At 38.6% G+C, this 15030-nt stretch overlaps 1 protein-coding gene across 9 annotated transcripts in view; it reads left to right on the top strand.

The window, feature by feature from the left end:
- cdh6 (cadherin 6) overlaps positions 1 to 15030 on the top strand; it is a 248907-nt gene that overhangs the window by 224073 nt on the left and 9804 nt on the right. For all 9 annotated transcript variants that reach the window (XM_044105234.1, XM_044105233.1, XM_044105231.1 and 6 more), the window contains 3 exons: positions 5312 to 5565; positions 12281 to 12417; positions 14669 to 14790. In XM_044105234.1, the coding sequence (XP_043961169.1) occupies positions 5312 to 5565; positions 12281 to 12417; positions 14669 to 14790 (513 nt within the window). The remainder of the gene's footprint in view (positions 1 to 5311; positions 5566 to 12280; positions 12418 to 14668; positions 14791 to 15030) is intronic.

Genomic DNA, 15030 nt, shown 5'->3' with positions numbered 1-15030 from the left:
ATCCAAGCAGTAAACACAAAATGATCCAAACAGTCTCAATGTCAAGCAGCTCACTGTTGAATATCACGTTTTCGTTAAGTTATGTTTTAAAACAGCGCCTCTCAGTGGCTGGAGGAATGAACAGTTGATAGGCTAGCTAGAGTTAGCTACACGTTACTCTGTTTATTTTTGTCCCACTTTTACAAAAACTTTGCTCTACTGGATTTGATTTAAAGCTGGAACTTATGCCTAAACATCAACAACAGCCCACAAACTAAATACAGAAATATTGTCATTCACAAAGCTGAGCGATGATAAAAAAGTTTCTTATGTGAGTGAAATTATAAATATATCAGTAACCCAGCAAAATCATATTTAATGTTAAAAACCTCAATTTTGGATGCTTTGCAGTATTGTCAATGTATTAATATACTTCCTTTTTTTTTTTAGGGCTTAAAAATAAAATTTCTAGTTTTTTCATCCCAGATCCAATTTTAATTCTATTTATTTATTTGCTTTCTTTTTTATAAAAATAAATTACAAAAGCCAAAATTTATGTTCAAAAAGTGGCTTTTTTCAATCATCCATTTTTGTTGCCAGGCTCTGGGAATTTTAGTTTTATTTCGAGAATATAGTTACACTGTAACTATAACCAGAATAATGTCTTTAAATTACGAGAAAAGTCATTTTAATGAGACAAAAGCTTGGAGAATTAATTTGTTGCTATTTTTTATGGTGGAATTCTCATAAAATTACTTTATTCTCTGTATATTACAATTTAATTCTGGTAATTTGAAGACTTTTTTCTTGACCACTGGAGAGAAATCTAGATGATCTCGAGGTGCGATGGTCTGTTTGAAATACATTTAGCACCATAATGAGTTTATGTAAGAACATGGCCATTAGTCTGACTCCAGGACTTTCTGTCTGATTCTATGAGTTTAGATCAAGCTGACTGCTACATCACACAAGCGCACATAAAAGTAACATTAATAAAAATATTCTCCTCTGAAGCTACCAGCTACAAATCTCTCAGCTCTGAAAGTGAATATTCTAAAGATACTTAAACGCTATAAAAACAGATATATAGTTGGTTGGCACGGCGGTCAAACGAGTGAAGTATTATTGCTCTCAAATGGTGAATCTCAGCAATCAAGCTTTATTTTCTGGTTGTTTTACTGGCCTAAAACCCAAACGGGCCGCGCCGGTGCGGCTCAGCTGTACAGATCTAAAGCTCAGACTTGGAGAAATGTGGAAGTAAAAAGATGTTTTAGAAATTTCAGGGCAGCAGATCAACAAATACAAACAACATAAACCTGTTATACAAAATTCACATTTTGAACATTTTTGTTCTGCCATTTGGGTTTCTACTGTTCTAAAAAACAACCCAAACTGCGTATTTTGGAATAAGTTAATGTTTTTGGGGGTCTGGAAAATGAGATGTTTTGAAAACCTACAAAATGTTGGGCCACATTCAACGGGCAATAAGCCGTTACCTAGCAACTCTATCTAAGTCCAGTCCCGTTCCATAGCAACCCAAGCAGAACTCTAGCACTTTTGGTCAGCTGGTTTTACAGCTGTATGCGCTGTACAATGGCTGCTGGAAAAGACGAGTGTTTTGTTGTTGACTTACCAATAGGGTTGTCCCAATAAGTAATAAATCAATCAATCGCATGAGCCAAAACAAACTCAATAATTTTCATTTGCGAGATTTATCGTTTCTCTCTCCTTTGCTACCAAAAACGATGGATGATAAAAATCTTCAGTTTGGTGTTTTGGTCTCAACTATCCCTTTTTTGAACAATAATTTTGTTTACAGAAACTTCATAATTCATTTTATTTGTTGTTTCTGTTGTTTTATTTATTTTGGATATTTAAAATGTCTTTCATTTCCAGTATTAATTATTTATTAGAATTTAAGAGTTTATTGATTTTTATGAATGTAATCTTGCATTATAACTACATAATACAAGATTATATACGGTTATATTACTTGAAAATGGTCTCCAAACAATATTAACATTTATCACAATTACTTCTGGGACAATTTATCGTCCAGCAAAATTTGTTATTGCGACAGGCCTACTTACCATCCAGTGGCTTTTACTGCTGTGCAATGGCTGCTGGAAAAGAAAAGTGTTCTGTTGTTGACTTCCCATCTAGAAACCACTTGCTGCATTCTTGTTGGTTGTACAGGAGGCTCCACTTTTGCTTTTCAAAGATGTACAGTTGTATAATTGTTCATCTGTTTGCAGCCAGTTTCACGTGCGAGTGTAAACGTTGAGATGGGGGGCGTGGCCAGCCGCAGCTTATGTGGATTTAAAGAGACAAGATGCCCTAAAACAGCTCATTCTCACTATAATCTCATCATCTATGAAAGATTCTGTGTGAAAATAGTCATGAACATGTTTTGTTTAGACCATAGATCTATCATAACCTGTTCAAAGAAGCATTACAGGTCATGTTTACTTCTTACACATTACTCTATACTGTACATTTTTGTCTTTCCCCCACAACCTCACTTTAAACACACCGACCCAATCAATAGCAGGAAAAAAAGAGAAGCAGAGAGGAACTTTGTATTTCCTCTCTGCTTCAGCGGGCAGAAGACGGACAGCGGCGTTATTAGATTTCATCGTACGCTTGCTCTCACTTCCAGTACATTTGTTTCGTGCGAGATCCGCTCTTCCTCAAGGTTGATGCAGGAGTATTGATGCCAGTATGGATGGCAGCGTGGAGCTGAAGTCCGTTTGATGTATCCAACTGTATCTGGTCGTTGCCTCATCAGGCTGCAGCCTCCCATCGATCCCCTCCATCACGCCGTCATTAAGCGGCGGATGACATAATTGCCTTTTGTAGGCGCTGCGGCGCGGCGAGGCAGCACGGACTGAGCGTGCTCTAATTCTGAGCCTGATAATTAAACAGGCCTGTCGTCCCGTTGGTCCTTCAAAGGAACACGGACCCCTCCACCTTAACGGCAAACTGCAGAAATCAATCACTTCTAATAGGCCGTGATTCAGGGGCTCCTTCCATCTGGGTTTCATTTCCATAACTCAGGCCCTCAATGACTCCTCTTATTTTATTTTATGCGTGTGGTTGGCTGCCTGCGAGGATGTTCACTCTGATCCAGCTGCTCCTGCTCGGCGCTCATTAAAATGCAACACTCACCCATTAATCCCATCAATACGGGGATACCTTGGCTGGCTGCAGCTTCAGAAACAAACCAAGTCAAAAGACGAAGAGAACAGCAGCAGCAGCAGAAACTCTAAAAACAGTGAAATTAACAGCAGGATTAACCAAAGACCATTAAAGATGTTCCCTTCATTCTAAGCAAAATAAAACGCTAAAGTAGGATGTTTACTCTGCAAAAGCACAAAATCTAACCAAGTATTTCTGCCTAGTTCTAGTGCAAATCTTAGTAGATTTTAATGAAGACAAAACTATCTTACAAGTAACATTTTTAAAAGAAATCTGAGTTTTTTTAGGTCAAGAATTCCTTAATTTTGACAAAAAAAGAACTTATTCCCCTGGAAGATTATTTCACTTATTAAAATACTTTTTTCCCATGTTATAATTGAAATAATCTGGCATTGGTACAATTACTTTTTAAAATCAATATTGAGGTATTATTGATGTTAAACAAGCTCCTATATCTTGATGAAAAGTTATTTGTATGTTAGTGTTTTAGTAGAAACGAGAGAAAAATATTTGGTAACATTTTGTTTTTTCAGTGTAGACATCTTAATCCAAGAAGTTTGAATATGTTTTATTGTTCAGAAATCTACATTATAAAAGCAAAACTACAGACAAAAGGATTACACTGCAAAAATACTAAATCTTACTAAGTATTTTTTTTTTGGTCCAGTTTCTAGAGCAAATACTACAAAAACTACAAAACTAGCTTAAAAGTAACTTTACACAAAGATGTAGGAGCTTTAAGTCAGTAATTCCTTCATATTGGTCACTAAATAAGTGAAATAATCTGTCAGTGTTAAGAAATTACTGACTTATAACAAGCTCACATTGTGATCTAGTTTTGTCTTATTTCAATTTTACCCAGATATTTGCTCTAGAGAGCAGGAAATACTTGGGAACATTTTGTGTTTCTGCATTGCATGCTTTGAAAAACAAACAAACAAAAAAACGTTTAAGCCTCATTAGTTTAATTTTCAATATTCACATGACCTGAAATAATCTTGTTAGTCGGCCTCCATCATCTGAAAGATCATCAGAGAGAAATTTAAAAGGTTCAGAGGTGAATTTATAAAAAGAAAACTCTCCGAGGAGAGAGAAAGAAAGAGACAAACTAACGCGAAGAACAACAGGAAAACAGAGGACAAGATGAAAACAGTCAAATTCAGAAGAAGAAAGATAAACTCAGATAGAAAGAAGATGGACTTTCTAGAAGACTGAAAGATAAAGGAAAGGCTCAAATAAACAGAAATGAAAGTCAATTTTTGAAAACATTTTCCATAATTTCTCTTTTCTTTTTTTTAGAAACGGAAGCCAGGAATTTTTTTTTTTTTAGCAAATTTGGCATGGAAAACGTTGGATTATTTTTATAACTAATCTGTATCTCCCAGCAATTCTTTCTGAGCTTTTTGTGTTTACTGAGGCTGTCAGTGATGATTTATCTTTGGATTTTAGTCAATAACTATTTGAACCAGTCTAAGGTGTTTTATTGAACTTATTTTGTGGCGTTTCAGACTCTGAGCTGGAGGTTCTTTCTGCTTGGTCCACTTTTAATCAGAGATGAGATTTCTGCACTTCATTTCATATTTTATCACGTCGACGCCGCCGAGCGCTAATCTGTCGCGCTGATCTCTTCATTTAAAGAAGAAACACACCAAAAGGAACAGATGTCACCCTGCCAAGATCAAACCGCAGCGCTGATTGATTGTTACAGAGCGTCGAGCGCCAGGATCAGGAAATCAAGCTGAAAAGCATCTAAAAGAGTCGACAGAAGAAAAGTTGTTTTATTTATTTTTTCTTCTGTTTCTGCTCAGTTCAAATTAATCAGATCTGGAGTCTTAAAACTCCTGACATAAATCCTGGCCTTTTTTAAATGAAGGCAGCCTTGTTATCTCCATGTTTCGTTTTTTCTCCCGTACTGAAATGCGACATGAGTCACATTATTGGATTATTGGAAGTCGTGTCCATCAGAGGTCTTGTTAGTGTCTCTGAAGACACTAAGACCCTCACATGAGGTCATTAGATGATTCCAGAGACATTTAATGAACAAAAACTGAATCTGACCTTAAAATAAAGGTGTCAGGATGTTTGGCTGTGAGTAGATAATGAACTCAGAGGAGCGCCGTGTCTGTTGTTTCAGCCTCTGGATTACGAGAAGAAGCGTCAGTACAGCCTCCGCATCCAGGTGGAAAACGTCCACATCAACCCGCGCTTCTACTCCATGGGGCCCTTCCGGGACGAGGCCAGCGTCAAGGTCGTGGTGGAGGACGTGGACGAGCCGCCCGTCTTCGAGCGCCCCAGCTACATCATGGAGGTGAGGGAGGACGCGGCGAGGAACACCATCATCGGGTCGGTCAGCGCGTCGGATCCGGACGACAAACACAGCCTGGTCAGGTAACCGACCGGACCCTGACTCTGTCCTGGCACTGCAAAAACACAACGTCATAAAAAGTAGTTTAGTTTCTAGTGAAAACATCTTAGAATGCATGAAATTAGAGAACTTGAACGAAACCTTTTAGCAGGAAATAAAAACTTGTTTTAAGTCAATAATTCCTTAATACTGATTTTAAAAAGGATTTATTCCACTGGCAGATTATTTCACTTATTACTGGGGGAGTCAAACGTCTGTTCTTCAACATCAGGAATGTTTTCTGAGGGCTGGTTAAGATGCAGAATGCATCAATAAAACCACAAACTCAACTCAAAATACAGGCTTTCTGTCAGTATCATAAACCTGGTGGCTCATGTAACACTGTATTATCAGCCTGTCAGCCCACCAGGCTGATAATACCAGGCTAAGTCCATCCATCCGTCCATCCATCCATTTTCTGTCCTAATGGGGTCAGGAGGGTTGCTGGTTCCTCTCCAGCTAATGTTCCAGGCGAGAGGCTGGTTCACCCTGGACAGGTCACCAGTCTGTTGCAGGGCAACACAGAGACACACGGCACACACAACCATTCACACACACACTCAAACATAGGGAGAATTTCTAGAGCCCAATTAACCTGACAGTCATGTTTTTGGACTGTGGGAGGAAGCCGGAGAACCCGGAGAGAACCCACCATGCACAGGGAGAACATGCAAACTATATGCAGAAAGACCCCGGGCAGGGAATCGAACCCAGGACCTTCTTGCTTCTTGAATATATATTTTTAAATACACCAGTAACAATAATAGCCAAGACAGGTTAAGGTGGGTTTATGCAGAATAAAAAAGACCTGTAACCTTCAGACAGTTCGCTGTTTAACGAAATAGCATGTGTTTGCACAAACTACTGAAAGACACATTTTATTTAATCCGTTGGTGTATTTTCTTGGTTGTTGATGTTTTACTTCCAAAATTTCCTGTCAACTTTTAACATTTTTTAACAAAATAAAACCTAAAACAGTGTTTTGAACTGTTTTCTGGTGGACTGCCATAGCTCTCCTAAAACTTAGATTTCTTGAAGAAACCCTGAAATTTTACAGCTTTCTCTGTATCTGATGAGTATCTCCTGAAATTCTTAAATATTTATAACTTTTCAAACATATGTAATTTGGCTGTATACAGAAGAGAACTGACTTGACAAATAAAGTCATATTTTAGCACAAAACCCAATAGAGCTTTGATGGCCACATAAACAGGTTCGGTGGGTCAGATTTGGCCCACGGACCTCAAGTTTGACTCATCTGACTCATAAAATGGGAAAATATTCTTCAGTGAAATAATCTGCCAGTGGAAGTAATACTTTTCCATCAATGCCCTAAAATTATTTATTAAAACGAGCTCCTTTTGCAGAAAAGTTAGTTTTGTCTTATTTTAAGTGCACTAAGATTTTTACATTAGAAACTACACAAAAATACTTCTTAGGATTTTATGTTTTTGCAGTGAAACTGTTGTGCAGATTTTCTATAAATGTACTTGAAAAAGATGATTGTTGGATTTAATTGATTCCGGCTGGAGAGAAACAAAACTTCACCTCTAAACTGCAGTAAAATCCTTCCCAACAGTTTGACTACATTCCTGAAAAGGACTTAAATCAATTCCACTGCAGATTTTAGTAACTTTTGGATTTGGTCAATAAAAGCTCAGCGCCCTGGAAATGAAATACTTTTAGTTTTAATGTTTGAAATGGACAAAACAAATGTCTGAGAATAATGAATGTTTATTAGATCACTACAGGCGTTTGAAACAAAGAGTTAGCACATGGAGCACCGAGTCCAGAGTTCCCCCAGTTCATGCAGATCCGTAATTATCCGAATGACTCTAATAAACGGGAACGACGGCGGGGAGGTGCGAGGCGGCACCTCCTCTCCGGCGCAGACTTTTTCATTTTTACGACCCTCTGAGGGAGTTGGCTCTCAAGGTTGAAGTTCCAGCGCTTTACTGCAGGTGTCAAATATGATATCATTCTCTTTTATCGCCCGTCATCAGCGGCAAAGCTTCCCGGTGGCATTTACCGCCGCTCCTCCGCGGAGGAGGGAGGGAGGCCTGCAGGCTGCCTGGGATCAGGAAGTTTTGGATTTATTGGCGTTAGTGACGCACGCAGACACGTGCTCACAGGAATGCAAACACAGATGATGGGGAGGCGCAGCCCTAATGGAGATGAGGAGCACTTTGTTGCTGAGGTGTTAGAAATTCAGCCGGTGTCGTGGAATGATTAATTAATTACACTCAGGCCTTTAAAATATGTTTAGAGGACGTTGTCCTCATTAAAAGTTCAGGCTTTGGTTTTTGTCCAGCTGGCCGGCCTGACATGTGACTAAAGACCCCCGAAGGTGTTAAAAAAAAATAAAAATGGACGTTTCATTATTTACAATCTGACAGCTGCTAATAAATAAAACTCAGGTTTAACGGAGCTAAAGTGGATCTTACTCTACAGGTTTGAGTTTGCACTGTGGAGGACTTGATCAGCACAAGTAGCAACAAGTTATTCCTCTTAAAAAAAAATCTAAAACATGAAGAAGAAATATTCAGGTTTTTACTCCACTAACCTGAAACAAACTTCCAGAAAACATCAAAACTGCTGGAACACTGAAATCCTTTATATCAAGGGTAAACATCCAGTGGTTTACGGTTTCCTTATTAAATGTTATTAGAGGCGACCTAATGGTTCCTTGAGCAGGTTAGGGTTATAGACTTCACAAAAGATGTTAGTTACATTTTTTTGCACAAACTTATTCTTAGAGAATGAGAGTTCAGTCTGCTCACTTCTATTGTTAGCTCCTTTCAGAAGGAGCTGTTTTGGGCGTTTTGTCACTTTAAATCAAGTAAGCTGCTGCTGGCAGTGAAAATAACTGCAATTATTCAACTGTACACTTTTGAAAAGCGGAAGTGGAGCCTTCTACACAGCCAACAGCAAGTGGTTTCTGGATGGTAAGTCAACAGCAAAACTGGCTACGTAACGGGCAGTGCCTGCTGATCTGTCACATTTACAGAGTTTTTGAAATGGCTCATTTTCCACACACCCAAAACAGTGACTCGTTAACTGTTTCCATTGATCATATGATTCAAATTACCAAAATAAATTTGCTTAATAGAAACGCACCAATTTAAAAAAATACAATCAAGTTTTTCAATGTTGTTTTTCACAAAACTCCAAGAGAAACTTTTTTTGCATCACAAGTCATAGATGAACAACAAGATGTTACTACTGGTGGGAACGACAAAAAGGACGACAGGAAGTGGTAGGAGGATGTTCTTTAATGACTTATCACATAAATGTATTCATGAATGATTTTAATTGCATTTCTTACTTTATGGAAACACTCCAAATACAAAATTGTGTTTTTCCATCAGTAGCAGAATACCGATGACGCTTTGCACTTTTTTCTACTGGAAATGCAGATATTGTCCAAAAATGGCTCGTCTGCTTGTAAAACAAAACAAAAGTTTTGTTTTAAACTCTCTTGCTGTTTTTCCAAAGCGGCTGAGACACAAATGGAAGAATAAAAACATACAAAAATTAGAATTTTGCATAATATGTCCCCTAAAAAGATTACCCAAAAATTAAACGTTTGGGTCTGGAAATGTCTGGAATTTTGGAAATATTTAGAAATCATAGTTTATTCACACCAAAGAAGTAAAATATGCCAGCTCAGCAAAAATACTGAAGAGGCTTCCGGAATGTTTCAAATGTTGTAGGAATAAAGACAGAAGGAGAAGTAAATAATCACAGAGGAGGTGATTTGTAAAGATGGCCACAGAAGAATTAGCTGATCGCCAACATTCCCGTGACCCTCTGTGACCTCCCATCCATCCATTCGTCCGACCGACCGGCTGGCGGCCTGCTTACCGCAGCACTTCTGATCCCCGGTCGGGCCGAGCCACCGCCGTTATCTCGGCGTCAGAGTCCGACCCAGCCAGCTGAATTATTGCGATTCTTAGAAAAGCAATTAGCAGAGCCCACATCTGACACAGATTTAACGAGGTTAGAGTTTCAGCTCGGCCCGGCGAGGCGTTCCGGGAGGAAGGAGGAAACGGTCGGCGTTGGAGGAAGAGGAAAAACAAATGTGTGGAAGGAGGAGAGCGGAGCGGCGATGCGTTCAGAGTCTCCCCTCGGGGTTCTCCTGCCGCTTACGCCGGCCCTGGTGACGCCGGCTCCTCCATTAATCACGCCGCTGCACGGCAGCAGAGGAAACACTCCACTGTTGTGTTGTTTGTGTGAAGAGTCGACTCCTCACCACAGAGCAAAGCTGCAAAAACAACCAATCAAACGATTCCCTTCACTTTAACTTCATATGTTTGTTACAGATTAACTTCCAGGTTCATGTTCTGATTTAAATACTTTAAATCGACATACACTGCAAAAACACAAAATATTACCAAGATTTGTTGCCTGTTTTCTAGTGTAAATATCTTAGATTTATCTTAAATGTAATTTGTAGGTTTTTTTCTTCTGTAAAAATACGTGTACTTGCAGAAAAAGCTACTCTGAGGTGTAGTTGTATTCAGATCTATTTGTTCTCCATCAGCTCTGATCAGTGCATGCAGTGATCTTGACATGAGTGACACTTTAATGTTGCCATGGCGGTTGTAGTTATAAATAACAAGCAGCCATATTGTTTACCAGCATTAGTTCAGCTGTGAGAGGAACTGAGAATAGTTGATTTCTCAGTTATTAAGCCTCTGGAGTCTAATTTAATGTATTCTGATGAATTATAGTGAATATACATTAATAATTTTTCAGTGGTTAAATTTCAGCTTTTATTGATGTTTATTGTGATGATTATATAAATAAAACCCAAATTTATGCGTCATCTGAAAAGTAGAATATCACATTAGGCTCAAATTGTTTGTAAATATACTTTACAGTACGTGTGTTTAATACTTGGTAGGGGCTCCTTTTGCATTAATTACTGCATCAATGCGGCGTAGCATGGAAGAGACTACAGGATACTTGGCGTTATTTTTAAAGAGCCACCATTTTATGACTTTTGAGGTTTTACAGTAAAGATAAATATAAACTTTTGCAGGAAAAGAACAGATTTTATGATGAAAAATGACAAATTAGCATGTAGCTTCCAAAATATTAAACAGAAAAAAAAAACATTGTTAAAACATTACTGGTACTTTTAGTGTCATTTTTTGTGTCAATTCAATGCAAGTATTGCAGAAAAGCATCGATAAGACCTGAATTTGCTGTGTCTTCATTTAAAAACATTCCTGGGTGCGGTTGGTCGCTGGCAGCTGCCTTGGCAGCAACGTTTTGCTGCTCATCAGTGACCGCCAGATGGACAGCTGTTAGGACAGCAGTCAATGACTGCGTTGGCTTTAATGTGACATTTAGGAGTTAAAACTCATTTTCTATTGATTTGATGTGATTTCCTAATTATCCACAAACCGTAATCATCATAATTAAGGGATATAAACTCCTAAAATATGATGCCTTTTAGTAAATTTACATGTTACTGTAGTAAGCTGTTTGTTATAGTTTGAATCGTTGGTCTTTATCATTTAAAGTTGGTCAAAACTTTATGATATTCCTTTAAAATGGACTTTAAATAACAGGATACAGACTGTTGTGTGTCATTTTCTAACTGAATAATTTACTTTACATGCCATAATTAGGGCTGGGTTGTAACATTTTTTGTTTTATGAAGATTTAAGTTTTGGATTTATTGCGTTTCCATAGTTTCGAGTGGGTTAGGGTTAGCGTCTCAGGCGGCCATTTTGTTTGACAACTTCTATTTATTTAGACTTTGAAGTCCAGGGACAGGTTACAGTTTTTCTTTTTTATTACAAGAATAAAGCTGCTGACTAAAACCAGTAGCAGGACTTTGGATTTCAAAGAAAGAACCTCAAAACTGCTGATCATTTCAGGTCTTTATAACTCTGTCAAAGATTTTTTTAAATTAAAATTATTATTTTTTCTAAGAATCTAAAATGTCCGTCTGGTAAAATTACGTCTTTATGCTGCAACTTTATTCTCGTAATTGAGCAAAATTTCTGGTAGCCCTCATGTTCCGTTGCATCACTGTTTGAAATAAAAAACACTTTTTGCAAATATTTTGTCATTTGTAATTCCTTGTTAAAAAAAGAAAGCAAGAAAAACAAAATTGATTAAAATTGTATTTGAAAATTTTTGTATTTCCATTTGGGTTTCTATTGCTTCTTAAAACAACCCAAACATTTAAACAAAAAACTTGATTTTGGCAGTAAGTTAATGTTTTTTAGTGTTTGGAAAATGAGCCCTTTCAAAAACTTCCAGCGTGCAACGTCACAAATCAGCAGGCACTACTCGTTACCTAGCAACCCAGGCAGGGTTCCAGCACGTTTGGTCAGCTGGTTTTACCCCTGTATGCGCTGTACAATGGCTGCTGGAAAATACAACAGTTTTGTTGTTGACTTACCGTCCAGAAACCACTTGCTAGATTCAAAAAATTATATTAAGCATGTTTTGTATAGACCACAGACCAATCCTAACCTGCTCAAGGAAACATACTTGAAGCACCTTCAGACTTGGAGCCTTTAGTACGCCTCACTCCAGCTTTACACCACAAGTAGGCCGGTTAAGTCTCTTACCCAGACATATACCTGATCTCCTCCCCTTATGTCCTCTAAAGCGATCGCTCCAGATAAACACACCCCAGTCTCCACAAACCTTCATCCCTCTGTGTGTTTGGTGCAGGTACACCATCGACCGGCGGACAGACATGGACCGAGTGTTCAACATCCACGCAGGAAACGGCTCTGTGTTCATCCTCCGGGAGCTGGACAGAGAGGAGAACGCCTGGCACAACATCTCCATCATCGCCACAGAGTTCAGTAAGTACAGCAGGCGGTTCTGTGTCCCTTCATTCTGACAGCCAAATTGGGTTTTTGGATCTTTGGATGTTGAAGTGAAGCACTGACTGGCAAATATTGTTTGTCACATTTATGATAGAAATCTGAATACTGAGGCCTGATTCACCTGGTGTCTGCCCCTGAAGAGGCGTCTGCTCCACTGCACTGCAAAAACACAAAACATTACCAAGTATTGTTGGTCTAGTTTCAAGTGCAAATATCTGGAATAAGAGAAAACTGACAAGATATTGGAGCTTGTTTTAAGTGAATAATTGCTTATTGTTGAAAAAATACTAGCTCCTGTAACATTATTCCAATGTTGTAATTGAAATCATCTGCCAGTGGAACTCGTACTTTTTTATTTTTTAACCAATATTAAGGAATTGTTGAATTAAAACAAGCTGCTATATCTAACTACGAAGTTACTTGAAAGTTAGTTTTGTCTTATTTCAAGTGCACTAAGATATTTGTACTAGAAATTAAACAAAAATACTTGGTAAGGTTTTGTATTTTGGCAGCTTACAGATTTTTTCTGTTTTGACTTTACCCAAACCAACCTGGTTGTTTCTGAAAAAGTAGTTTAGGATCTTAAAGTGGGGCTTTAAACACATCAGGCCCTGAGTGAAAGAAATTCAACAAAGAAGGGAAAGAAAGTTGTTGGGACTCCAGAGAACCACATTGAGCTTCACCTGGACTGGACTGTCCACCAAAATGACTCCAAGATCCTGTCAACGAAGGATCCAGGAGGCGACAGAAGAACATCTGAGATCAACTTCAGACCAAATCTGTTCCACACGTCAAAAAAGTGCAACGTCTTTGACTTTGATTATACCTTTAATACATTGGTAGAAATCCTGAGAAGCTACAGGATGAGGGTACAGATACTGAGGTATACATATCGCTATATTTGTGTGTGTGTGTATTTGTATAATAAAAACACACACAGGCCTCATACACACGGTTAATGAATGGCTGATAGCAGTTCCTGATCTGTGGACGCTGTTTTATGCCCCACAGCCACACCAAAGCACAGAAACTAACTCAAAATTGAAACTACAAAAACAAGCAGATGCATGATGGGTAACATAGTGTTAAATGAAGGGACGGACCTTCAACAGTCTTGGATTTAATAACTGGAAGCAAGAGAACGCTGGGCGCCTGTTATTATCTGGTGTCTGGATTGAGCAGATTATTCTCAGGTGTTTTTAGTTTGGTGAGTTTCACCACATCGCTGTGGGCTTATGGTCGCCTTCACCACCATTTTTGTCTCACCCGAGTCCGGATTGACGACCTGCTGACCCGTGTCAGTGCCGGGATAAAAACTCAAGTCTCTGATTGGTCGCTGCTAGTGCTGCGGCACTAACAGAAACGGACTCCACTGGAGCCAGACGTTTGGGGAGAATCTTCTGTGGACTGAAGAGAATAACGAGGAACTTTCTGGAAGGTGCGAGTCCCATTTCTTCTGCTGTAAACTGAACAGCATCTCAGGAAAAGAGCATCACATACTCAAACATGGCGGTGGCTCCAACTTGATGTTTGGAGTGGACGGCAGACAGTCCTAAAGAGAAATGTCCATCAATCAGTGTAGGAAGCAGAACATTGATCCGAACCAAAGATGGAAACAAATGAGTGATGTGGAGCAACTTAAAATCTGGACTCATGGGATGTGAAACAATTTTGCTGAATTAAAATAGTTTCTGCAAAAATGAATGACCTGAAATTCCTCCAGAGAGACTCACTGCCAAGGCTGGATGTTTTTATAACTTTCCCCCACTTATAAATGAAATCATAATCATATCTGAAATTCAAATTAGTTTGACATTTAAAATGTGTTAGGGCTACATTTCAAAAGTAAATCAACTTTTCAGCAAACTTCAGTTTTCTGTTTTTCAATTACAGTAATTACGGCTATTACTTTGAAGTTGAACTATAATAAATTAACTTAATGTGTCTCATTTTCTCTTATTGTGATGGAAACGCTTCAAACCTCTGCACAGATTTCACATTTAAAGTCTTACGTTAACAGATTAAAACAGTAAAAGCTGTTATTTGTTGCATCGTGTTAGTTTTTCTTTCAAACAACCCATTTATTTATTTATATACACATAATTTGATTTAGATGTAAGCGGTTGCCTGGAAACGCAGCCAAAGCCTCACACATGTTCAGCACCACACTTGTGTAAGGGAATAATTATCCGTGTGAAGTCACTGTGCCCACCTTTGTGTTTCCCAGACAACCCGCGACAGATAAGCCGTGTGCCTGTATACATCAGAGTGCTGGACGTCAACGACAACGCTCCAACATTTGCCACCAATTACGAGACGTTTGTGTGTGAGAACGCCAAGGCTAATCAGGTCAGTTATTACAGCGCGTAAAGCCATCGCCATGGTTTCATCCGGACCTCAATGCTAGGATTAGGTGTCCAATTAGCAGACCTCAGAGAGAATTTGCAAGTCTGTCACATGTGTTTTAAAAGGACTAGATGCTTGTTCCACATCTCAGGTCATGAAAAAAAAAAAACTTTTTCAAATAGAATAAAGAAATCAAAGGTAGAGCCAAAGGAATATCTATTAACTTCAGTTCTTTGACTTTGG

This window comes from Gambusia affinis, linkage group LG21, assembly GCF_019740435.1.
Source record: "Gambusia affinis linkage group LG21, SWU_Gaff_1.0, whole genome shotgun sequence".
Lineage (NCBI taxonomy): Eukaryota > Metazoa > Chordata > Actinopteri > Cyprinodontiformes > Poeciliidae > Gambusia > Gambusia affinis.
The sequence above is the reverse complement of the archived record's forward strand: the minus strand, read 5'-3'. Positions and strand labels throughout refer to the sequence as shown.